Source organism: Lepeophtheirus salmonis, chromosome 1 (assembly GCF_016086655.4).
Source record: "Lepeophtheirus salmonis chromosome 1, UVic_Lsal_1.4, whole genome shotgun sequence".
Classification (NCBI taxonomy): domain Eukaryota; kingdom Metazoa; phylum Arthropoda; class Copepoda; order Siphonostomatoida; family Caligidae; genus Lepeophtheirus; species Lepeophtheirus salmonis.
Window position 1 is genome coordinate 8,425,550 of NC_052131.2, and position 27,907 is coordinate 8,453,456.

Here is a 27,907-nt window from a genome sequence, read left to right on the forward strand (position 1 = left end):
AAGATGTATGTCTGGGGCTTCGGAGAAGTCAAAATACGAGTATATTTATGTAATACTTAATAATGAACACCCAATGCGACAGGTTATATGAATAATTTTATTCTAACTCATTTTCTCTTTAAGATCCTGAAGTAATAGCTCTTGAAAAATCAAAACGTATAAGTATGCAAAATGATATCCAAGTAAAAATTATATTGGAAAATACATATATAGTAGATTTATTTGCGAGCAGCTTTTATGGAGAAATTTTGAATAACTATGTCCTCCAAAAAATAATTATATGTAAATTTGGAACAGCAATCAATCTTTATTTTTTGTTGCAACTGGATGTGTAAGACCTTTATAAATTTAATAATCAAAAAACAATACAAATTTGGTAATTGTTTCCGTAACGAAGCAAGCATCATCACTGCCTTGTGTCGGAGCTTTTAAAAAAACTAAAAAAGATGCAATCCTAGTAGTCCGGCCATAATAAAATTTGTCAGTCTTAGGACCAGTCCTTATTGGTCTTTTACGGGAACTACAACAGCTGAAATGAGGAAGTTATAAACTATCGTCATTTCAGTTGTTGAAGTTTCATAATAATGTATTGTATCTTTAAAAGAGACAAGATACATGCACTTGAAGTTAAAAATAGGAGGTGTGTGGCTACATGTATTATCATACGTTCTAACTATCATTCATAATTTTCTTAGGGAATTAGGGGAAGAATGATTAGGAAATCATTTCTAGGACTGATCTAACTCTATCACTGGGATACACACACAAAAAAAGGATTCTTTTTGGGTAAGTAAAAAATTGGATAAAAAACATTTTACTATTGTTTAAATAAAAATATCAAAATTGAATGCTACATCATAAATATCTTTAGTGCATTAGAGATAAGACTCATATTATTAAACAAAACATAGTCTATTAATGTTGTTTACAGAGGTTTTTTTCAGTCATTTATATTGGTTTATCTGTTACAAATCATCATCAACTTTATTATTGACATGGTTTCCCAAAAAGTTTTAAAAATATCCAAATTTTTAGCGAAAATATATGATTTATTCAGTGCACATGGCTATGTGTGTGAGGATGACTAACGTATTCCTTTGTTTTTGATGTTCTATTCCTTGTTAGTATATCCTGGGACACATAAAAACTTTATACAAAAAAAAATTGACTGAAAAATAATATTATGGGGAGTTTCAATTAACTTAAGAGGCCTTCACAAACCATGGGCTATTTAGAGGAAGGGGGATCACTAAAATCACATTTATTCCTGTTGGGGAGGGGTTGTTATTTTAAAATCACGTAGACTTGAATAACGTGGCAAGATGCCATAAATGACATCATAGGAAGTATGAGATAACATTTTTAATAAAATGTCTTCTAAAAAATCCCATTAATCATTCAATTAAATATGGAACACATTTTTAAAATGGTTTTAAGATGGGTTAGACTTATCGAAAAAAAGGTCAGTTTAAAATATAATTTCACATTATTTAAAAAAAAAAAGAAAAGGAATCAATCGGAAAAATTAATATTTTAGGGGACAGATAACAAAACAAAAAACAAAAAAAAACAACTCCTTGTTGCTGGGAGGGGTTGAAGACAAGAAACTACGGGAGTCCACACAGGGATAGAAGAAGGTAGAATTATTTGAAAAAAGAACTACGTGGCTAATGAATGCCTCCTTATTGTGCAAGTTCTTTTATAAAATAACTTTTGTTAATTTTTAGAGTCGTAGTCTGTGTCTAAAGATGGAATTATTCGATCTACATAAGTGATTCTCAACCTTTTCATTACCGCAGAGCCCTATAGTATTATTTAATATCTTGTAACACAAAGTAGTATGATTAACCAAATCTTTTACTTATGTAATCTCTAGCGGAGGCCTTAAAGATGCACCTCAGAGTTGTTGGCCCAAGTTGGGAAACACGACTCTACACAATCAAAATATCTTAATGATTCTCTAATCTCCCTGAAAATCAAAGAATTTCATCTTTGCACAAGATCCTGCTAACTGATAAAAAGACTAAGAGAAAATTCGTTCTTATCTATGTTTGACCCTTAAGTGAGCTTGCTCCTTTAAAATAGATAAAAAAACAACAACAAACTTCGCCTTCTTTGTTAAGAATCAATCCTTGTAGACATTTTAAACGTGTTTTACAGATTGTTACATCGTTATTAGTGCTATTCATATTTACTAAAAACTTTCATTTTTGATAGTTTATCTTCGTACAAGCTCTGACAACTATGGTAAAGTTATAAAGTTAAAAATTATTTTATTTTATTATCATTTGTTGTATACTTGTTAAACATCATGAAGGATTAGATTTTAGAGCTACGCATTGAGTGAATATTTGAAATGGCGTTCTTATTTTTAATTTACAACTCTCGATCCTTAATTAGATCACTTAAGTATTATTTTGCCTAGGAATAGGGGTAAACATAATAACAAAGCCGACATTATCTATTTCGGAACTCTATGCGAAACCGATTTCTCTTGACCCATAATTCCCAATATGGGTAGGTATAAGGATATTATATTAAAAATGCGGAATTTCTTTGTTTACCAATGACCTTTTATTTAGTATAATATAATTCAATGCCCTTTTTCAATTTTTATCAAAGGATATTTTATTTTTTTAAGGAAAGGCCAAGCCCCACCCGAATGAAAGAATTCATCCTTTTTACCAGAAATTATTTTTTTTGTCATTCGGACAAATTATGGAGCAGAGCAAAAAATTTAATATTTGAAATTTTTTGAGAAAAACTGTGAACGTTTTAAATGTTTTTCTAAGAAAAAATTAATTTTTTATAAATAACTGGATTTTTGGAATTAAAAAAAATATAGTATTTGAAATTTTTTTCCAAAAATTTACTTTTTTGTGATTAGCTATGGATTTTTTGATTTGAAAAAAAAAAATCCCAAAAACCTAGCCCCACTCAAATTATAATACTGCAAACACCTCTGTAGTAGTTGTGGCCTATGGTTGACCTTGCAAAATAAAGGATAGGAGGAAAAAGAAAGACTATTATTATATCTAGGGATATGAAAATTGTCCAATTCCTCGTGTGAATACATTTAAAAAAAATATGTGTGGTACTCTGCACAAAAATATTATTAGTGCTCTTATTTATTTTGAACATTCAAGTGCATTAGCGCAAGTAAGAAGCACTACACTTTATTAAGCCGTCTTTTTCAGTAGATATGTAGACTTTTACTAAGTTTTGAATAAATATGATTGAGGTAAACCTTCTATATTTAAATAGTTTTAAATATAAAGTCATTAAACACCTTGCTTTATATTTATTAACAATCTTAATTGTTCCTTCCCTAAAAAGAGAAATAATAAAGAACTAAATTAACTAATAGTTAAATTCTCCCCAACTTTGGGACTATTTTTCCATAGAATGTCGTTTTTAAAAGCAGCTTTTACAAAATATAATTCATGTTCAACCAATCAAGACAGATAAAAACGAAACAAATGTATCTAAATATCGGAAGTTTAATTTTTAAACCTCTAAACCTCTCTTTATTTTACGTCCAATATCATTTATTAGGCATGGAGAATTATAAGTAAATTTACCGATGTTCGAGTGTATTTTGCCCCGGTTTTATCTGCTCCCATTCTATTTTTTTTGTCTATTCTAATATAAATGCAAATCAACTTTTTAGCTCAATTACTTTTGTCATTCGTATCTTATTCTTAAAATAAAATGTCAGGATTGTGAATAAATTATCAAAAATGATCTAAAGTATAACATCTGTAGAAAATTTAATTCTCTAAAGACAAATTTATAGCAAAGTTTTGAGGATTGATCGAGAGGAAGTGTATAAATAGCTTTAAAAGCAAAAGGACCTTCTGAAAAATTCTGCAGTTAATAAAATGTATCCCGATCATTCCCATACACCTGAACCTTTACTATTCTTATTGCCTAGATAAATTTAACATACCCACTAATAATAATACAATTCTGGGAAATGATTTTCTAATCATTATCACACTATCCCCACTCAAGGAAACTATTAGAGAAATTATTTTACTTTAAGCTCTGAATCTTTGGTTATTGCCGGATCATAGGGTATGAGGAAACTGAAAAAAAATATTATTTGCAATATGCTATGACAGTCTGTAGGTTGTTTTTTAAATTATTTGTTAAAAAAAATGGCGCTTATTGATAATTTTAACAGTGCCCTTTATTACTTATTGGATTATTTTATCAATTAGGTAGTTGTATTTTTTGCCACAAGACAGCGTATATCTCTATCACATTGTTTACAAACTAATATAAGTAAACAATTCCTAATTATTTCAGCAGATATACTGGAGTATTTGAATCCCGAGTGTTTAAGATAATCAGTGTTAACAACTAACAGGTTTTTCTTTTAATAAAAATGGTGGACTTTATAACAAAAAGGGTCTTAAAATGAGATAACCACACAAAAGCAAAGCCTAGACTAATTGAATCTGGGCCCAACAGGCTTAACAGGCCATTGCTGTATTTAAAAATAAGGATAGAGCCGGCATCACAAAGAGAAAGTCTTATCATTGACTTTCAAATTTCTACATATTTTGCACATATTATTGGTCTTTAGACCAGGTACACAATTCTTTCTTTGTGCCACAGACCGGTTTTATCATAATTTTTTTATTTTACGGACCCATTCATTTGATTTGTTTTAACCCATAAAGGTCATATATATCATATTTGATGTAAGAGTTTTGGGATGCTCGATTTGAGTAGTTTGACAAAATTCTCAGATTTTGACCAATTAAAAAATAAAATCTTAAAGAAAAAAAAAATTGTTTTTAGAAAAGAACAAGGATAATGATTTTAACAAAATCAGAAAATTACCACCACGCATTAACCTAGTGGCCCTTATAGGGTTAATCATTAATTGATGGTATGGTTATTTTTGGAATGTAGGGCCGTTAGCACCAAAAAAATTTTAGGTCAAATATTTTTTGAAGTTATATTACATATAATTATCCCCCCTTTCAAACCCCGTAAAATCCCATCCCTAACTTATTGGTTACTTATATCACTAATTTGTTAACTGAAGGAAATTTCATTTTTTTTTGTCTTTGCATGTGTTATTTTTTTTGGTTAGAATGAAGTTAATAAAAGTATATTTTGGATATATGAAGTTCATGAAGTTAGCGATTACAGTCCATTCTCTTAGGTTGCCGTTCCATAACAGGGAAGGGAGTATTTGGCCCTTATATGAATGTTTCAAACGGTTAGAATTTTTGAATTTATATTTTGCTCTATGATTGAAATTTTGATCTAAGGTTAAAAACCATAGTCTGGATCGAAATATCGAACAGAGTATTAAAACTAATAACTATATTGTTCGAATGCATTTGCGTTAGGCACATATAATCAATTCTCATTGCCATTATCGATCAACGTCGGATTGATATTTTTGTTTGTTTTTAAATATTCAAATGAACACATTCAAAAATAAAGTGGATATTTTTTAACTGTCCAAGTACAAATGAGCTAATATTTTTTAGTTCCATTGAGATCATGTAATTTTTAACAAAACCGTGTTATAACTAAGTCTAGTTTGTCTCCTTTGAGATTTGACGAAACTCATTAGAAATTTAGATTGATTAGAAAATCACTTAGGATTACTCCCAACCTTATTATTTCTATTAAGAAATTTAGGCTATCATATACAAATAAAAATGTATAAATACGCTTTTAATAACATATTACTAAGTAATATTATTATAAAGTATCGAATAAAATACTATGTAGGATTATAATTTTATTTAAAATGGCAATGGGTTACTCCGCGTTGCCCGAGCAAAGAAGGAAGTAGGAAATCACATTAATAATGGTCAATATTATTTCTTCTTCTTTGTTGCGGGCGAGAATTATAAATAGTGGCTGTAAATTATATGTAATGAATTATTATAAGTCTAAAATAATGTCAATCTCTTATTTTTGTAAAAAAAAAAAAAAATGCTAAATTGAAATTTGCGAATAAAATTGGGAAAAAGTAGTCAATATCATTTATTGGCATTGTAAAGAGGAACACAAATCAGTACGTACAATTTTTCATACTTATAAAAAAAAGTTCTAGAGAATAATATCGTCGGTAACTGCTTCATTTTTGCAAGTATTGCTAAAAATATGTCATAAAATGTTCATATTTTTAACTTCAAAAAGCATTGTTTTGTCCCATTCCTTCTTAAAAATTTAAAATTGACGTTAGATGAAAAAATAGAGAAAAAAATTGAAAAGTTATTAAGAAATGGACAGATATTTCAGTTAAACGTCCATTTTGACGAGTCAAATTTATATGCAAAATGTTTATCAGGACATTATAACAAATTTGGAGGGGGGGGGGGGTCTGACCTCAAGTTTTCGACCGATTTTTTTAGTCAGTCTTGGTTTTTTATGATGGCCTTAGATAGTACTATTCATTGGTACAAGTTTTTTTCATGTACCTTATGGGATGAGATAAACTGTAAATTCAATTTTTTTGGGGCGACTTTGGTGAGTTCTGACCTCAATTTTCCGACCCATTTTTTTTGTCAGTCTTAATTTTTTATGATCATTGTACTATACATTGGTGCAAGTTTTGACCATGTACCTGATGGTTCAAATGAACTGTTTCTATTTGGAGAAAATATTGCATGATACAATAAAATTAACCACGTATTCCCTTGTTTTTTTTCCCTCAAAGGAAAGGTTGCGTGATGCCATATTGCTAATGAGTGTAGCAGTGTTACGAAACTCTAAAAGATATTATGAAGTTGAGTTTTTTTCTTTCTAATTTGAATATCAACTCACCACCCTTTGAGTCGAGTCAAACCAACACTGAATACAAACTACTGTTTGTATTTACAATAATAAAATATATATTGTGTTATTCACATATTATTTACATAAGTATCTACATTGCATAGATGATGTTCCCTCATGCTGGTTAACGGTTGTTCTACTGAATACAACAATAAGCGGGGCATTTGTCTCTCTCTTTCTATTTTTTTTTTTTTTTTGGGGAGGGTGTGAGGAAGGCTTTGTTTTTTTAATTTTTTTGAAAAAATAAACAAAAATTAAAATTTTTGAAACAAATTTCAAAATATTCACAAAAAATTAATTATTTAGGAAAAATATTCAAATTTTAAATTATTTGGAAAAAATTTCAAATATTCATTGTTATTCAGAAACAATATTTAATTTTGAAAAATATTTTTCAAATTAAATTTGGAAAAAAAGTTCAAAAATTGAATTTTTGAAAAAAAAAAAAATCATGTATTAAATTTTTTGAATTTTTTTTTCCAAATCCATAGTTATTCACAAAAAATATTTTTGAAAAAAATTTCAAAATCATAGATATTCACAAAAAATTAATTATTTAGGAAAAAAGTTCAAATTTTAAATTGGAAATACATTGAAAAATATTTTTCAAATTAAATTTGGAAAAAAGTTTCAAAAATTAAATTTTTGAAAAAAAATAAATCATATATTAGATTTTTTTTTTTGATTTTTTTTTTTTTTTTTTTTTGGGGGGTGGGGGAGGTTATACAGATACTCCAGCCCTATGTACACCCTTCTTATACACAAATTAAGAGCAATAACGTTATAGGAAGGGTGCCCTGTATAGCTCATTTATCATTCACATTCAGTTCGTTGCCTTTAATAGCTTTTAACTAAAAAAAATAAAAAATGGAACAATGAGATGGGTTGTATTTTTTTCCCTCTCTTTATTCGTAACAATCATTTCTTATTGTTTTGTCTTATCATATTCAAAGTGTACTGCTTATAACTAACAATAAGTAACATAAGATCTCAGTCTTTTTATGATGAAGTATACCGATAAATGAATATATATAAATTCTTTTATCATCTCATTGTAAATTGAACTGTTGTTTGTTACATTGTAGAAGGTAATTTATTTATCAATTCCGCATGTTTTAAAGGAATATAACATTATATGTATATTTACATGATCATAATTAGTGTTGTCCCGAAAAGGCAAGTCCTTATCGGCTCGACTTGAGTCCATGATTTTTAAACTCGACACAACAAGAGTGATGAGCTGATTTTCAAAATCCAAAAAATTCTTGTTAGTCGATTTTATGGGAATAATATTTTAATGAGTCATTTTTTTATCGCTATAAAACCTCTTCAAATAATGACAGTGGCATTGAGGGCCTTGGTGTTTGGATAACGGACACTGCAGAGCTTTCCCTCGACATACATTCGAAAAGGTGAAGTTGAGGGGTTGATATGAGGGGTGTAGAGGGACCCAAAAGTCTACAAAAAAAAGTTCAATTTTTTTTGAAAGACTCATTTAAAAAGTAATTCAACGGGGGAGATGGATTTGTTGGTGTCAAAACCCATTTCTTGAACTCCTTCGGGTCCAGTTTGGGCTTTTTAACAGAGACCTTCTTCCTCTCAAACGTTCTGGACTTACCGATAGTGTAGATGGTGGTGCTTGAGACGACCAACAGCTGGGAGGGCGCGAATAGAAATTCGTCGAACACGCTCAAGTATCAAATTTCTCAACTTGTACGTAAGCTAGATAACTCCTGTTTTTAAATTAACGATATGTTTATGCTTTAATATATCAAAATATGAATTAATTTCAATCACTCAACCTTAATTAAATACGGAATTAGTAAGTGTTCGTCTATCAATGGACCACCCTGTATTTTATTGTCAATTGCAATTTCTAATGTGGTTCTTCTTCTAATCTCTAGACATACTCCATGGGTTTGTAACAAAATACACCTTCTCATATGAATATTAGTTAATTAGTACTCATAAAAATGGTGGGGCATCATTAATGCATCACTGATTATATTATTAAAACATAATTTTGTCTGCCCCTAATAACTCCAAGCAACGCTGGTTACTCCTGCTAGTACATGAATGAAATGGGCATTAGGGCAGTGGGAATGCGTAGTTAATTATTTTTATTCTTTTCCTTTTGTGTCGACTCGACTCAACCCTAGTCGAAACAACACTAATTATAATATCAAATATTATGTAGTACAACGGATAGACCATAGCCCCAATGATTAACTTATTATAATTGTAACATAAAGTAACTCATTTCAAATCCTATTAATTATAATTACTAATCCCTTATCTATCAATGTTATTTATAGATGAATATCATATTGACGTCATTATTCCCAATCTTGCTGTCGCTTTTATTGTTTGAGGATGCTCAAGCCACTTGGTCCCATTCTCGCCATCATGAACGTCATAATGGATTGTATAAGATTCAAGCTGGCTTTGAAGAACTCTTTGAGATCCGAAACGATCCACCACCTCCCCCTCCTCATGAAAAAGTAGCCAAAATGGCTCGTTATGTCGTTCATTTATCAGGTACGTACTGGGTCGAAGGCTCACACTGGAATTTTTTTTAGGCTCTCATCGAAAAAAGTAGAACTACTACATTTGTTAAATGATTGCGTAGTTTTGAGAATGTTTTTAGACAGTAAAATTTTCCAAATTATTTTAACCAATTTCTAAGTAATATTTTTAAATTTTGATATTGAAGTGAACTTCCGTTTTCCTTTAAAATATGATCTGTCTAGCTTACGCACATGTTGAAAAAATGACAAGGAATCCCTATAGCTCCTTTGAACACTTTTTTTTTTGACAATTTTGGCCCCCTACAGTCCTGATGCCAACATATTCTACTACAACTTTTGGGTGTCTTTAGATGGGAAGGCCTTCAGTGTACGTCATCAAAACAACGAGACCCTCAAAGGCACTGTCAGCCAGTACTATGACGCCATGATATATGATTACATCTGCAGCGGGTACGAGGCCTTCCACCACCACCTGGAAGCCATCATTGTCGATAAGGGCGGCTAAATTAGTGCTTAAGAGATCTCAGACACAATATATTAATATTAATAGTATTAATTTTGTGTAAATTCTATTGTTAGTAAATAAATAATATCGGGGTAAAGTTTAAAATTCAGAGTCTTTAGAATTTAATGGACCACTCGGTATTATATAATTTTTATTACTCTTGCTTTGTTTATTAAAGGGAATTTTCTAGCTCAATTATTTTATGACGTAATAACCCAATGCTATTGTATTATAGAGTTGTTTTTAAATACGTCAGTACCCCTCTATCACAGTAGTAGCAGATACCAAACAACGCTTCTCCTAAATTATACTAGTAAATTATCAAAAAGTGTAGAGGCCATGAGCTCTCCGGTTCGATATCGAGCTGAGTATTAAGTCACAGTTTAATGAGACTTAAATATAACTTGAGTTCGAGTTGCAAGCTTGAGACCACAGCTCTACCAGACCCATCGATAATTATCCTTGTATTTAGAGTACATTCATTTTACGAAGACTTCTCTGAATCAGATGATGCTCGTAGTTCAAGGAATCTCTGTATTTAGTTAGATGATGATAAATGTAAAATATGTATACCCGTAAAACATGTTTTATTTTCATTTAATTTACAATCCAATACTTTTTTTCCTTATTTTATTCATAGATTGGATAGCCATTTCGACGATTTCGACCCGGAGTCCCACGGTGGGAAGGGCTTTTGCAAATGTTTTTAGTATGTCTGATGGAACTAACAAAAATTCAAGTGGAGTACCTTTTTTCTACTTAACACCAATGGAAATGTCTGTTAAAGATTTACAGGTAATTAAATCTATAATTAATTAATTGCTGATTACAAGTCTTTAAATAGCTTTTTCACATCCAATTCATTCGTTTCTAAATTGTCTAGTTCAGCTGCGTTACTGATTTGCTTTCAATTTTATGAAGGAAAAAATCAATGAAAGGTTGATGAAATATTATATGAAACCTCTATTTTTCACCTATCTCTATTTATTTAATACTATATTATTCCTTATCAAGTAATTTTAAATTTTTTAACGCATAACCTCGAGTTCTTTCTACTTAAATTGAAAATATTAATCAAATCAGTGTTGTTGATAAACTTACCATTTAGAAAACCTACTCCCACATACTGTCAATTCGATTGAGAAACGATAGAGTATATTGCATGACAACTTAGGTTGCTTAAAAGCTTACATGGATTATAAAAAAGTGGTTTGAAAATCCTAATTTTTTAAAGAAAATTAATTGCAATTTAATGGTCAATTTGTTTCATAAAAAAAATACATATCCTACTTTAATTAAAACAATTAAATGTCCTTCACATGGTCAATAGAGAATCTTATCTCCACATACTTTGGAGCTATTTTCTTCGCCTAATAATATAATTATGCGACTATTTTAGTCGCAAAGTCCCTTTGTGATAATCAAAAAAAAAAAAAAAATCATACAATGCATTCAACTTTCAGCTGTTTTCGTCAGTTGACACTTTCTAATCTAAAACATCTAACACGGTGTTACTTCACTGACATAAGAATTCTTTTCGTATTTTTTTGTCATCTGTCGATTGTTTTGCTTTTTTCTCTCTTTTTCAATGTACTGAACATTGATTGGTTGAATTTTAATTACCTTTTGTAAAACATTGAAAAATTATCCTATGCTACAGTATTTTCCCCCGTATGCTAAAACATATGTTTATTATTTTTGTTTAAGCCATAAAACACGAAAATGAAAAACATTAAAATCTTTAATTATAATAGATTTGGTTATTCAAACATTTATCAAAAAATAGAGTATAGTTAGGATTTAGAGCCATTTTTCTACGTAGAATAACTATATAAAAGAAAATTAAGAGTAATAAAAAATGATAAAAGCATGCCAGCCTTCAAAAGATAAACTATTTATGAAGTTATATTTCCTACAAAATGTTTTTAATCATACAAAAATTAGGTAAAATGAAAGATCACATTTTGAAGCTAATATTTTTTGTTTAAATTGCTTTATATTATATCTTAAACTAAAGAATGAATTTAATATTACAAATTCAAAAGATTTGGAATAAAAACTTCGATTTTAATTTTTTCAGGTTAACTTTTAATATTCTTAATAACATTTAATACATAAACAATGTACGTTTCCGTCAAATAAGCTCCAAAATTAAATATATCTAAGTCAAAAATTTGACTAATTCTAATTCGTAATTAATATTTCAGAGGTAAGGAGATTAACTCGAATTTAAATATATTTCATATTTAATTAGTATTTATTACAGATTTGTTTTACCTAATAGATTCGTTTATATTTAATTGCAGAACTTTTCACGCAAGCTTTTTATTGTTTAATTATTAAATATTCCATTAGAAAATTAAAAGTTTGATGGAAAAAATCAATCAAAATTAAAATTAATCTTTTTTGACAGAAAGTTTAGTTCTTTAATTTTAGCTAAAAATTGACTTCGGACAATGTGGGCCAATGAATGCAAAATTATACTTGGTTATTTAGTAGCAGGCTTTTTTTTTTTTTTCTTTTGTTAATACATTCTGTCAAAAAAGTACCGGGAATTGTCAATTTGTATTGCCTGCGCTGAAGTGATATCAAAAAATTAAAATTCTATGTCAACAGTACTGCTTTTCATTATGATACCAAGCTTGAGCCCGATCTGTATACTAGTTTGCTTGCAACAGATAGATTCGTCAGTCTACCTTACTAGTCCTCGACGATTTTTACAATGAGAAAAATTATTGAACAAAGAGTTTGCCTTAAATTTTGTGTTACAAACGAAATTTCATGTGCTAATCTATTGAAAATGTTAGAAAAAGTTTTTGGTGAATCAGTTTTCGAAAAACCCGTGCATAATGCATTTGAGTGGTACAAGGCGTTCAAGGAGGGCCGGTAGATCAAGTCTCAAAAGTCCAGGCGATACTCATTGTTTTCTTTGATATCTAAGGTGCATCATGAATTCGTTCTAGAGGAACAAAAAGTCAATAAGGAGTACTTTTTGAGCGTGCTTATGCGTTTGCGAGAGAGAATCCGTCAAAAATGGCCAGAATTATGGAAGAACAACTCCTCCGTTTTACACATGGTTGTGAGCGAATTGAAAAGCAAACACGCAATAAATACCATCGATCAACCTCCATATTCATCTGATTTAGCTCCGTTGGAATTTTTTTTGTTGGTACCCGTTTTGAGTATATTGAATCCATAAAACAAATTTTATGGAATGAGCTAAAGGCCATGCCAAAAATTCCCTATAAAAAGGTTTCGAGAGCTTGAAAAAACTTTGGCATATGTGTATTGCATTCAATGTAGATTACTTTGAAGGCGACAAAATAAATTTTAATGATTAAGTGTGAAATTTGTGTTTTATTTAACAATTCCCGGAACTTTTTCGAGAGAATGTAAAAAAATTGAAAATAATATGCAAGGAATACTAATTTCCAGAAAAGACCCTTCATTTTAAAGGATTTTTGTATGACTAGACATATTTTGTAAGAACGCATTCAAGATAACTTAATAAATAAAATCTTTTGAATGCTGTAATGTTCTCATCAATTTCAATTACTTTTAATTTTCATCTATATATATATATACGTAATTTACAAAAAAAAATAATAAAAAAAAACAACAACTTTATATCCCTAACCTTTTGCGGTTGAAGACTTTAACAGTAATTTTCTTGTTCTACAGATAAAATAACAATAATAAATTTGGCTTTTAGGCGGGGAGAATTCCAAAAACTGAATTTAGTAACATAATACATTCAACAATTATTGAACAATGATTCCATAGTTGAGAAGAATTGGCACACTACTTACTGATTTTAGATCTTTTTCACTCTCTTTTTGGAGGAAAGGTTCTGCAATACAAAATAAATAATGACGTTCTAACTTTACATATTTATGAAATCAAAAGGAATAGACTTAAGAGATGTGAAAAGTGTCAAAATCCCGGCGAGCATAAATTTAAAAAGCAAGTGACATTGGTAACCTAATGAATATTGGTTCTCATATTTCATATTATTCCACAAAAGTTATAATATTAAAACATATTTGTACGAAATGAGCCCTATTGTTTACAGTAATATCTGTCACAGATTTGTCGTTTCAAAGTTATCATATTTTATATGGCATTCTTTCAAGTGGGGCTAACATACTAACTAGAGTCGCAACATTTTCAATAGCTTTAGACTCTTAACTTCTTTGCTTTTCTCAAGGTCGTTTAGCATACCTCACATATGTATAAATTTTTTTTGGGAAAAAGTTCATTTTCTTTTTTAAAATGAAAGTTTAGAGTAGACAAAAAAGCTTGTTGTGAATAAAGACATTCACGTCTACAATAGTTAATGAATTAAAAAAAATACAAATAAAAATAATTTAGTAGGTAGTACTTTTTTAAGGACAGGACTGTATATTAATTTACAATTATTCTCCTAATCATTAATCACTGTAAAATACTCGACAAATTGATCATTGATACAAAATAAGTGATACAAACAAAAGGAACATTATTATTCTTAATTCTGAAAATATGTAACTTAATTACTTTTCCACAATGTAATAGGTATCAAGTAACTTATTACTCAAATAAGTAATATTACTCAACACTGATCATTTATGAGTACATGTGGTTACTTTAAACTTATATGTTGTCTTTTCAAGGGTTAAAGTATAGTGATGAACACTTTGTTTGCTCAGATTGCACACAATAAAAAATATTGCACGCAAAAAAAATATTAAATTTATAATTTTACTGATACTAAAGTAAGAAACGGAAAAGATAAATTGTTGAATTTAATTCCTGTCAAAAATACGATTAAATGAACAATAGTACAATGAGTTCATTATCTTCAGCATTGAACACTTTACTGCATATTACATTGTTGTATTTTTTAAGCGTTTTTCAGGGGCATTCCATTTTTTTCATTGACACCCCATGAAACATTCTGCCTTTTTCACATTTCCCGTCTAACTTATTCTCTCAACACATCCATCAGTCTCTCATTGCAAAGAATTTATCTTTGAAATATCTAATAAATAACACGGTTTTATAAGGTAAACGAACAAAGAGTCTAAAGAAATCTAAAAAGTTTGAAATAAGGATATTTTTCCAATACAACACTTTTAATTAATGTTGGATTTTGTGTTCTAATTGCAGATCCGGGTTGTTTCGGTTCTTTTAAAAAATATATTGGGTTAACTTCTATAATTCTTTGATTCTTAGTGCCAGATCCAAACATTGTAGATTTTTCAGTTTGCAGTGCTAGAAGCGAACAACTTATTATTATTCTTGGTTCTTTTCTTAGGTTCCTTGTTCAAATTGACTCCATGTCAAAGATGAACTATATGAATAGGACAAAACTTGAGATTAATTTTTAATATAATGGTTGATTTCATGGTAATTTCAGTTTAATTTTTTATGGTAATTTGTATAATTTTGCGGTTATCGGTGCTAGAATTGAGAAAATAATATTTTTATTATTATTCTCAGTAAATCATTCAAACGTGTCCTTAAGTTTTTGACCGGAGTTAAAATTTGGGACTGATACATCCCAATTCATTATGATCCTGCAACATCCAATGTAAATTTAAGCTCTTCTAATCATATGTTAGCAGGGGCGTCCGTAGGGGATGGGCTGAAGATACTGTAGCCCCCCCCCAAAAAAAAAGAAAAATAAATTTTTGCTTTTTACTAGATTTTTTTTTCCATCATTCGGGCAAATTATACAGTAGAGGAAAAAATTTAATATTTGATTTTTTTCTCAAAAAATTAAATATTTGAAATTAATTTTTAAATATAGTTCTTTTGTTAATAGGTATTGTTTTTTGAATAAAATAAAAAAATAGTCATTAATTTGCGAATTTTTTTTTGTATAAATTTAATTTTAGATTTTTTTTTCCAAAAAATTTAATTTTTCAATTTTTTTCAAAATTTAATTTTTCAATTTTTTTCAAAATTTAATTTTTCAATTTTTTTTCAAAAAAACATTAGTTTTCTGTAAGTAATTATGTACTTTGGAGTTTTTTTCCAAATAATTTAATATTTGAGGTTTACTTTTCAAAATATAATCCTGCGAACGGCCCTGGTCAGACAAATGAATAGTATAACAATAGTTGTAAATATTTTAATGGATAGAATAGACAAATATATGTTTGTGTGTGTCCAATGATGACTCAGTTATTAAACTACATATAAATGAATTCATTGTCTTTATATCCCATACAATGATGATTAATTTGAACATAAAATTTAATGGCGTCTCTCCAAATTTATTTTATTGATAATAATGTTTTTCGATATATACATATATATTTTTTTTTTGTTCCTTTATATTTAAACTTTATTTATATTTATGTCAAATATATACAAAGGCATTATACATTAACACAAGGAAGTAAGGGGCGACTACAGGTGGTGGGATGGAGGGCTGTACCCCTCCATCAAAAGGAATTTTTCCTTTTTACTATAAAATCTAATATTATAATTTTTTTTTTTCACAAAATTTAATTTTTTTTACGGCATTGGGTTTTTGTAATTTTTCCAGAATAGCTATGGATTTTTGAAATGTTTCTTCAAAAAATTTAGATGGTTCATTTTGTTTTCCATGAACTTTAGTTTTGTTCTTTTTTTTCCAAAAAATTTAATATTTATATAGTTTTTTTTTCCAAAGATTTGATTGTTCGTGACTAGCTTAGGATTTTTGAATTTTCTTTCCAAAAAAAGTAATGTTTTAACTTTTTTTTTCAAAAAATGTAACATTTTAACCTTTTTTTTCCCCCCAAAAAATAGATTTTTTTTGTGATTAGTAATGGATTTTTGAAATTGTTTCAGAATAGCTATGGATTTTTGGAAATGTTTCTTCAAAAAATTTAGATATTTTTTTTTTTTTCCAAGAACTTTAGTTTTTCTTTTTTTTCCAAAAAATTTAATATTAAAATTTTTTTTTTCCAAAGATTTGATTGTCCGTGACTAGCTTAAGATTTTTGAATTTTCTTTCCAAAAAATGTAATATTTTAACTTTTTTTCCCAAAAATGTAACTTTTTTCCCAAAAATGTGATGTTTTAACCTTTTTTTCCAAAAATACCTTTTTTGTGTGAATAGTAATGGATTTTTGAAATTGTTTTTCAAAAAATTAAATTGTTTGTGAATAGATGTGTTATTTTTGAAAATTTTTCCAAAGAATTTAATTTTTCAATTTTTTTCCCAACAACAAACCCCCTTCCAAAAAATATAAATATATATATATATATATATTATCGTGCAGACACCTCTTTAAGTGCAAAAAATCCACCTATTCTACAAAGTGAATACTCATGATTCAAAAATCTACTAAAGTACTATTTTGTACATCATACATAGATATGTTATACATATCATAACTACATAATCAAGCATTGCTAATAGTGTTGACATTCGGTTCGAACTCGATTTTTCTCCGATTAAGTGATCCCAAAGTCTCAGACCGTGTATCAAAGTTTAATCGATTTCAAATCTTTGATCTCCCCATACTAGTTATAAAAGATATACTCATAGCTTTACGTCCAAGAAAACACTAATCTAGAGTATATTTTATTATCAGCTGTCCGTTTATCAGCTTCCTTCCTCTTATTATTGTTCTGAACGTTGATTTGCTGAATTTAAATTACTTCTTGATGAGCTGTCAAACATTCCCATCTATTATAGAATAATAACGATATAGCTAGAAACAATTATAGAAAGGTTGTAAGATACAAAAAAAAAGGTAAAACGTTAACTATAAAGAATATATAAATTGAGGATGGATTTTTTTTTTTTGAGGACGCTGTTATCGGTTAATTTATGTCCCCTATTGCTGGGGGAAATTGAACAATTTTATTTAAGTTTATAAATGGAGATCAAAAAGTTCATCTGCAACAGCTGATATGAAATGCTGCGATAACAAGCTTTAAATATGTATCTATGAGTTGTATGTACACATATGAACCCCTTTAAACTTCAACTGACATCATATTACTGATGTTCAAAATTAGGAAACACGCATTATGTTATCAAAAATTAATCTATACATTTGGTGTAGGCTAAATTTAAGATAAGACCAATTTTTGTGTGGGACCGAACCAGAACAATTTAGATGGAACTTTTCTTTGGAACTGGTCCAGGTTGAACTTCTTTAAATGAACTATTAGTTCGGTCTAGCTAAAATTGTAACGGTTTATGATCGTTCTGGTATATCCAGACAGAAATCCAAAACTGTTACACTATGAAGTATATAAAACTGGGTTTTAAAAGCTTTAGAATCTCAAATCAAACTTAAATTTTGCCAAAGCGGAATATTCGTCTCAGACTTTGAGTGTTTTTTGCACTTCGAAGCCCAATTCGATTATAAATTTGAAATTCTAGATCTGTCTGAGACATATTGGGCTTAAGTTTTGCACGGACCGCCCATTTGGTAAGATATTTTCGGCATAAATAATACCTCTTGATGGGTCCTTGGAAAAATAGAGAATAAATTTAAAAAAAACAACAACATCTTATCTAGATACGGAAAAAAACGAACAAAAAAAAACGGCCTTGGACTATGCCTCAAAATATAACCAATGTTCAAAATCAATGCAATAGAAGTACTGGTTGTATACATATAATAGCTGTGTTACGCAAATGATAACTACTTAACCATCAAAACTGACAAAATCCTATTTGCATAATATCTTTAATAATTCACGGATGGATCATGGACATCTTCAAACAAAACTCGTTTCTTCTCTTCTTCCTCTATTATTAAATATGTAAAAAGATATCTTTTCATACATTAAACAGTACTTTTTGCATCTGTATAGACTTTTGGGCATATAACTGTCGCATATTTTATATGTATGTACAGGGTGGTCCAGATAATTTGGGAAAACCTTCAAAGACTTTTAACAAACAATCTAGATGGGGGAGAATAAGATGTTTTTTATCATTTAAAAACTACATTTAATGAAATTCAATTATTTATAACGAGATCCATCTCTCTAGATAACTTCAGCCACCCAGCGCCAGAAGCTTTGGCGGATCCCTATTTGCCATTGTATGGGTAATGGACTTCTTCAGGGTCTCCAGACATGAATCACATACCTCATGCCCGGGCTGTTTGCAGGCCAAAAATCTGGCCTCCAAAAATGGGGACGTTTTGTCGCCAAGACAGACATAAATTTTTGGGCTTTTGGGCCGATGCACTGTCTTGTTAGAAGGTGTAATTTCTTCATTGGGGTACTCCATCCATCCAGGAAAGTAAATTAAATGTGCAAAAATATAATCAGTGCAATTACACAAGGACACCCAGGACTGCCATAGATTATGGCCCCGTGTAGCCAAAATTATCTAGAAAGACGAATCTCATTATCAATAATTGAATGTCATTAAATGTAACTTTCAAATGACTATAGCATTGATTGTTCTATCCCCCTCTAGTTCGTTCGTTATAAGCCTTTATAAATTTTACAAACTTATCTGGACCACCCTCTACATATTGAATACTTTTGAGGATGGTACTTATTTGGGGATTCGTTGAAAATAATGGTTTGAGTACTATATATATATTAGACTGTCCTGTTTTTGGGTTAATATGTTTCTCCCCATGCATAAAAACGTTTTCGTCTAGCGACAATAAGCTGACTCTGGCAAAGTTTGATACCTCTCTCACCATTTTTGACGCACAGGCCGTTTTAGTATGGTAAATTGTATTTTTAGGATTAAAATTGTATATTTTTAGGGCCTTTGTACGCACGTCTCAAATATATGACAATGACTCAAAAGTTGTAATATTCATATATTTTGTATTCGGGTTATGAATTAAAAATAATGTGCATCTTGCTTATAATAATTTGAGGGGGGGGGGAGGACAGATGTGCTCCATGATTTGCAGTATAACTCTCAAGAAATCCTCAGTGTTTCTCTCTGTTTTTCATAAGCACACTCACAAGTAGTAGATACTTAATACAATAATAATTTGATCCATTCATAGGACATCTTCTCTCCTCGAGAACGGTGGAATAAGAGTTTGAAGATGACTGACGAGTACTTTAGTCTTAACAGACCTCACTAATAAAGACAGACAAAATTCATTCTAATATTTCATTAACACGACTATATTATTATTTTTCTTAGTTTAAAAATATTTGTATGACATACATAAGGGAGCACTATATACAGTGCACCCTGTATACACGTTCGATGCTATATGGAGACGCCGTCAATATTTCTTTAATAAAACTACATTATTATTAGTTCTTCAATCAAAATATGTTTATGATATATATCATGGTGCAGAGTGTACACAGTGACTTGTCACATATTCATACCGACAAATTTTACTTTATTAATACATATATGTATTTTTAGCATTTCAACAATTGCACCATAGTTGAAATTATGGCTTTTGAACAAACAGGAGGAACATTTTCTGATGTTATGTTTGATAAAATAGGGCACCCGTAAATAATTGAGCACATCTTAGGCCTGTTAAACATCAAAAATAACCTGAGGGACGTCAAACTTTGCCTAGCTCTGTTCTTAGATTGCCCCCAGCAGAAAAAAGTCATAGTGCATAAGTAATAAGCATAAGAAAAGTATTAACTTGAAAACGGGACATTCTAATTACACATTGTACATATAATATTTGAAATGGTCATCACAGCTCATTAATCATAATTAATTCAAATTTATTTTATTATATTTAATCTTTTCGATTCTTCCACCGGGGTATTTTAAATTACGAAAAAAACAACAACAACATGTTTGCAATTCATTTTATGATTTTCCTTCTTGTTCTTTGCATTATAAAGTCTTTAAAACCTAGGTTTGTGTCAATTTGCTTTTTTTTTTTGTGAAAACCTGAAATGAAAGGAAAGAAAACACATTATAAAGCAATACCTCTATTTAAAACATGTAGGATTTATTGTAAACTAATTTACAGTGAGTGAAGTTCATAGATCTTAAGAACCGCATCCGTATGGGACACAAAAGACGTCATTATTTATATCAGACAGTCACGTCATCATTAATACATCTTCAGCAATGTTTATAGGACTAATACATACTTTGATAAAGACATAGGAATGAAAAGCTATTCTCGTACATGAAAGATATTTAAGTCCAGTTGCACCTGCTCGACTTACGTTTAAACGTGGAACTTATGATGTCTCTAAAATTATGCTGTCTTCAATTTAAGGGGAGGAGATATGCAACCGGATTTTAGTGTCACATAAGTTGCTTTTTTGAAAGTGTACCCTTAACCTTTAAGTATACTTTCAGCTTTTTATGGAATGTATTAATCGTCAGATATAGCTCACTAAAGATATCTAGAACTCAGAACTTTTTACTTAACCTAATACTAAATTGCATTAGCCAAGGGAAATATTATTATTATATTTAAGTTCATATAGGTATATATAACATATTTTATTACACATTCCAAAGATATGCAAAAATTATTAGTTCAGAGGGAGAAGTTAACACGAGGACGACCAATTAAGGAATGAAAAAAAAAAAGAGCACTCACATCAACCTTATTGCTTTTTCTAATAGCTAAACTGTGTTTTTTCTCAACAAAAATCCCACTCCTAAAAATAAATATTTTTTTTTGCTAAACTTTTGTAGGTACTTTACTATAATATTTGTGAAAATAGTGTCCTGTAGAAGGTGCTTAAAAATTTGGCATGCTTTTCAAGGACCGAGAACAGGGATCGGACCGATTTTAAATCCTATATTAAGAGCTACTACAACCTTAATTTGAAGTTTGATATGTAGGACTCTAAAAGAACAATATCTATTTTTTTATGTACGATGTAAATCTGTTTTACTAAAAAAAGAAACTCGGATAATTTTTTATAACCCCCCTTTTGTCCGGAAAGGTTTCTGTATGAAGTAAAAAAAAATTATTAAATAATCTTTTTTTTTTCTTATTTATATAAAAGCTTTATGTGCTTTAAAAAAAGATATGGCTCGATACGTAATTTTTTGATAAAGTTAAATCCCTTACTTTTACATCGAGATAAACGTTGCGCGCCCCCATGATTTGTTGCGAAAATAGATGAAAAGATAAAAATTACTTATGAAAAGGAGAAAATTATGCCAATATCTAATTTTTTTAATTCTATATAAGTTAGTATATAATAATGTGGATAATTATCCTTAATCTTTGCTGAATGCCATTTTTAAATATATTATATGTAAATATATCAAACTGGGTACTGACACTTAGTTTTAAATTTCCTTAGTTTATCACTTGATTTTAAAGTTGACAAAATGTATCCGTGTCTTTGGTTATATCCGGTACCCTTCGAGGAAGCCTCTGAAGCTAGTTTCACTGCCCTTTCTACAGATTGGGAATGTCATGGATATTTCTCTAATCTCAAAGGCTCATTATTTGCTTTTATTACCAATATTGTAAGATTGGAGGAACTGAAATTACTATCTTAGACCAATCAATCATATTCATGAAATGATTTGATTCATAGATTATCTTATTAGGAATTATGAATTGCCTATGGGGGTCAATTGAAATATGTGATGGCTGCAACACAAATATAGGAATTTATGTAAATTTATTATGATGTCGGGGAATCCCCTTCACTCTAGTGCACTTATCTTATTTAATAACCTGACTAATTCGTGTTTGACTAATTGATTCCGTAGTATACATATCTGTCTGTGTAAATATTTATTCAAAAGAATGGGAGTCCCTGTCTAACAAATTATATCGTTATTTGTATTGTATGTGATCATCTTCATTATTTTAAATGTTCATGCACTCATGCAACTCATAATTAATTATGCTTAATTTATAAATGTCTAATATAAATATGTAGGGTGGACAAGAGTAGTTTTTAAGGCATAGGTTTATGCTCCTACTTACTAGTATTAATACCATAGCTATTCACGATTTACTTTTAAAGATACTTTTTACTTCCGTAGCTTTATCTTTAAGACCACATTACCCGAAATCAGGACATTAAGAGGCCGAAAACAAAAAAATAGACTATGAGTGGATTACGTCTAGGCCTGAGCCCGGCCGTCCGAAACTAATTTTGAAAGCCAAATATCCCGTGACCTGAACCTTCCTGAAGTCTTATTCTCTCGTGTACTACACAAGCTATCAAGAAATTTCATCTAAACGCAAAATTTCGGAGCATTCTATGAAAATGGCTGGAGATCAAAATATGTGCGAACCCTCATAAAAAAAAATAGTTATTACATGATGCTGTTTTAAATATATTTAGCTCTCATTAGGATGTATTGGATGACCTTTGTTGATAGATTCTCATATTTTGGCCCGAAAGCCGTGAGTTGGCCGGAAACCTCAGACCTCGTAGACCGAAGCCCCATATTTTCGGGACTGATTCACCTTTAGGGTATATTAATATTTTTAGGGATTGAAACTAAAAGAAAAAAAAGTGGTTATTGTTTTCTTTTAGAAAAGGAAAATTCCAATATAGTTACTTTGGCCTTGTTAGTCGTTATTTCTCATGTATCCCGCAAATTTAATATAACATAATAGTTGTTGGAAATTGTTCCGGCTTAACAAGAGCTAGATTGAATTCAACCCATTAACGTTCAGAACACTGTTAAGGAGAAAAGAGTATTAAAATACATTTTTGTTAGATATTTATTTTAGTGTGGTAACACTGTAATTTAAGCTTTGTCTTTATAACCGTCTTATCTGAGACCATGACTTTAAGGATCCTAGAACAAGATATTTTCCTTTTCTTACAGAAAAGGAAAACTAATTTGTTCCTTTAAAGAGGTTCAGTTTAGATCGGTCATCCATAAAAATTCTATCTAAATTGACTTCATTTAAAATTTACTATATTTGCTATTTAATAGTTGAATTCTTGATGAAGTCGAACATGGTACAATGAAGTCATGTTAGCCTTAAAGTGCTTTATACAAAACACTCGATCCACGATTTGAAAAAGATTAAACTTCGATCCATAGCCAGAGACCTCGGTTCTGATCGAAATAATAGTTCAAATCTGTCTGGGGAAAATTAATTAAGCTCGAACCCAAACAACAACATTGTTATGGAACTAAGTCTTGACACTAATATAGACCTGATTACCAGATTATTTTTAAAATAAGCCATAAAAAAATTACATTTTTCTCTTTATTTACTGAATATTTTGTAGGAAGGAGGACAATGTAGGTTTATAGTTGCAAAAAATATAACCAAAAAAAAACAACAAGAAACTAAAAATTATTGTGGTCACACACACAAGATGACGAATGTTTTTTAAAATAGGCGGCTTAGCTGTTAAGACGTATAATTAGATTAGTAGCTTTGATATAAATGAAATAAACACAAATTCCATATGATGTAGACTGATATAAGCAGAAATTACTATGTTGTCGATCCTTAATTCTACTCTCCGAGTCAAACGAGAAATTATACTCTGCAACAAATCCTTAGTATTACTTGGGGCGTCCGTAGGATTATTTATATGGATATGTATATTAATATTTTTTTGGAGGGGGGTTGCTTGGTTTTTCGAATTTATCCATAAATTAAAATTTTTATAAAAAAATTTTGCTATTAAATTTTTGTAAAAAAATTCAAAAATCCATAGTTATTCGCAGCAAATTAAATTTTTTAGGAAAAAATTTAAAAAATCCGTAGTTATGCTCTAAAAATTAAATTTTTTCGAGAAAAATTTCATAAATATTCTCGGAAAATATAATTTTTGGCAAAAAATAGAAAAACTAAATTAAATTTCCTATTGAAAAGAAAAAAAATCTTAGTTTGGGGGAAGGGCTAGAGCCCCTCCAGCCCCCCTCGCAGATGCTTCTGATTACGCTTCGTCTTTCATACACTAGAGATTATTTCATCCGTATACCTATGTTTTTTCTTCAGGAATATAAGATTATTAATGATAACAGCTTTGGAAAATAATAGATAACACTGTTCTGCTTGAAACTACAAAACTATCAGACTCGTCCAATGTCATATTTTTTACGAATATAACTGTAATCATTAAGTATTTATTACTAGCATGTATTTTATAGTTAATATAGGTAGACTTCTTGCTATGTATGTCTATTACTTCAATGCCAAATAAATATTATGAATGCTTGTCTATGAATTTGCAATTTGAAAATAGGCTCATCTGGAGAGGGGAGAGTGCAACGTACATCAATTTTATGGGCGTTGATATTCCATAAACAATGCTATATGTCTCTCTCTCTCTCTCTTTCAACTCCGCATTTCCTGAACACGTAATACCTTCAAAATACTAACCAAACTTATTTCCCATTAAAAAAATAAATGACTTTTTGGAGTCTTAAAAAAACATCGTTAATGATCCTAAAATGTCATATCATAACTAATTATAAAGAGTGTAATTAGTATCAGTAGCCCTGCATTTTGTTCTGAATCTTTTTTTGAATGAAAAAGTATTCGAACACGAAATGGTAATATTTGTAAGATAAACAAAAAGAGGCTTGAAATCCGTTGGTGGTTATAGTCCTTTCTTTCTTTAATAACAGAAAATTGCTCTCAACTAATCAACTGATAAGTGGAGAAGGAGTAAAAAAATGAACAGCTGATAAAATAATACATAGTAAATGATTACTATTAGATTGTGAAATAACGTTTATGCATAGTAATATTGCTCGCTCAGACCTGACTGATACTTGAAGTAAGAAAGTAGATTTGGACTCCTACAATATGATATTTAAAAAAGGCGTTATATCATTGACGTAAAAATTTACACTGTATTTCGTTGTCAGCTGACAATTTTTCTGTGGAGTAAGTCTTTAAAACGTTGAATTGAATTCAAATATGCTCTCGTTATACTGTCAACAATTATCAAACAATACTTATATAGTTGGGTCTTCATAAAAAAATTCAAAAATCCAGAGCTATTTTGACAAAATTAAATTTTTGGAAAAGAGTTTCAAATATTATGTAGTTATAAGATGTTGTAAACAATAAATAGGTTTTTTTTTGATATCTTGATTTTTGTTCAAGTTTGTTTTTATGTTAACTCACTTGGTATGTCTCTCACAATGGCAGTTTAAGAATATACAGGTCTTTTTTATTCTTAGAATTTACATTTATTCTAAAGAAGCCGGCCCCATACTTTTACATCTAAATCTAAGCCCTTCTCTGCTGTGCTCATTGTCAATACCACCACAAATTCAACACATATGTTGATTTATGCTTCTAATTTAAGATATTCCTGTATTTAAAAACTAAAAAATGCCTCATTTGAGTATCAAATATTTGAATGATATTTCCGGCTGTATAAGTTGAGTTTTGTTTGTGGATTTTTATTTATTTTGAACCTCTTTAATACTCTTTGATATTTATTTTTATTACATATTAATTGATAATTATGTGTTTCTTTTCCAATAGGTTGACAATCATGCATCAATGACTGCCTCACTGGCTGAAACGAACTATTGTGCAAGGATGGAATATGACCCAATGGATCCCTTATGTGCCCATGTTATCCTTAATGGAAGAATTGTTAAGGTAAAGGCTACTCTTTTGAGAGATGGCGTCGATTATAGAAATAGCTTTAAAACTTTTGAAGCTGACGTAATATTGTACCGACATACTAGGCGTAAATTGAATTCCGACATACTTTAGATTACTTCAGTTTATTCTTAAATACATCAATAGGTGAGGCCCACTGTTTTGCGTAAATTGCAATTAAACGTGTTTTTAATCTTCAAAACGACGACATTCAAGGCTGGCTTTTTGGACGTCAACGATCCAGTTCTAGGAGGATTTGCCTTAAACATTTTTGCCTTTGATAACAATTAAGTGAATACTATCTATAATAGATTCCTTTTTTCCATCATTTTTCAATAATAGCGACAGTAGTCGGCCTTGCCAGGATTAATTAGGCGTCGTCTAGAGGACAAATTTTGCTTTAATAATTCAGAAGATAACTCCACAGGAAATACTCAGTGTTACTCTATGTTTTTGATGAGGACACGAAACTACTCAATACTTATATCAATTCATTTGTATTCTCCCCTGAAGAATGCAAGAATATTAATAAGAGTTGAGAACTAAAATTTAATATGTTAGGATGATTGATGAGTACTTAAGTCAAAGAGCTCTCACTAATAAAGACAAACCAAATTTATTTTAGCATACCAGCGTTTATATTTTATTCAAATCTTAACATATACTGAAAATGAATTATGATATATGTACCTATATAAAAAAATAAATAGAAACAGTGTTCTTGTCATACGCACACACCCGTAATATTTCATTAATATGACTACATTATATATGCTTTACATCAGGGAGCCTATATACAGTATCACATGGGAATATTATTAAAACCCAATCCTCATAACACACGTCGAATCCCCAGAACCTAACACGCCGTTTTATTTGATGTACAGTTAACCAGGATACATTTAATTCCTGACAAATGTCGCACATATTAGCATTGTTGTGCAAAGATGTCTGAGATCTGAGTACGGATTTCTTTTGCCATCTCGAAAACACATTGAGATATTTGAAAACCTTTTATTTATTAATAGAGAACAATAACAGTTCAATCGTTGCAATTTACAAAACTTCATGATCTCGATCCATCACACCTCTAAAAAAATGTGTCAGAGTTAAATTTACACCAGGTATAAATGCAGATATCTTAATACAATATTGGATATTAAATATCCTTTAACACATTATAGATAGATGTGATTATCTAAATCCTCTTTGCTAATATATTATTGATAAAAATTGTATTTATTTAGTCTCTACATAAATCTCATATTTATTTAATATTTAGGTAACGTCAACCGAAGAACAAGCCTTTGCAAAGCGATCTCTCTTCTCAAGACACCCAGAGATGGCTGACTGGCCCAAGGGGCACAAATGGTACTTTGCTAAAATGAATATTGAAAGCATTTTAGTTTTGGACTTTTTTGGTGGAGCAAAGTCTGTGAGTCCGGAGTCCTATTTTAAGGCAACACCCTATTAATGAAATTATATGTGCAACTATTTTGTTGTGTATTTTACATTACGTATCATTTCTTGATGGACCATACTATATATAATATATTATTGTTTTATAGAAACGA

General features: G+C 29.8%; 1 protein-coding gene across 6 annotated transcripts; it reads left to right on the plus strand.

Moving 5' to 3' along the window:
* The first annotated feature begins 700 nt into the window (after positions 1-700).
* Positions 701-27,907, plus strand: CREG (Cellular Repressor of E1A-stimulated Genes). Of its 6 annotated transcripts, none has more exons than XM_071888168.1 (5): positions 701-786; positions 9,129-9,351; positions 10,487-10,641; positions 26,211-26,330; positions 27,616-27,907. In XM_071888168.1, exons 2-5 carry the CDS (start codon positions 9,129-9,131, stop codon positions 27,805-27,807), a joined length of 690 nt encoding a protein of 229 aa, XP_071744269.1. In that variant the 5' UTR covers positions 701-786; the 3' UTR covers positions 27,808-27,907. The 6 variants fall into 6 exon arrangements, with proteins under 6 accessions (XP_071744269.1, XP_040566395.1, XP_040566408.1 ...); XM_040710461.2 differs by lacking the exon at positions 701-786 and adding an exon at positions 2,028-2,247; XM_040710474.2 differs by lacking the exon at positions 701-786 and adding an exon at positions 2,138-2,260.

Excerpts from the sequence above, each read along its gene's own strand:
- CREG (XM_040710456.2), top strand. Across the intron at positions 9,352-10,486 it reads TTATGTCGTTCATTTATCAG|ATTGGATAGCCATTTCGACG; the intron begins GTACGTACTGGG and ends TTTTATTCATAG. Across the intron at positions 26,331-27,615 it reads TTAATGGAAGAATTGTTAAG|GTAACGTCAACCGAAGAACA; the intron begins GTAAAGGCTACT and ends TTTAATATTTAG.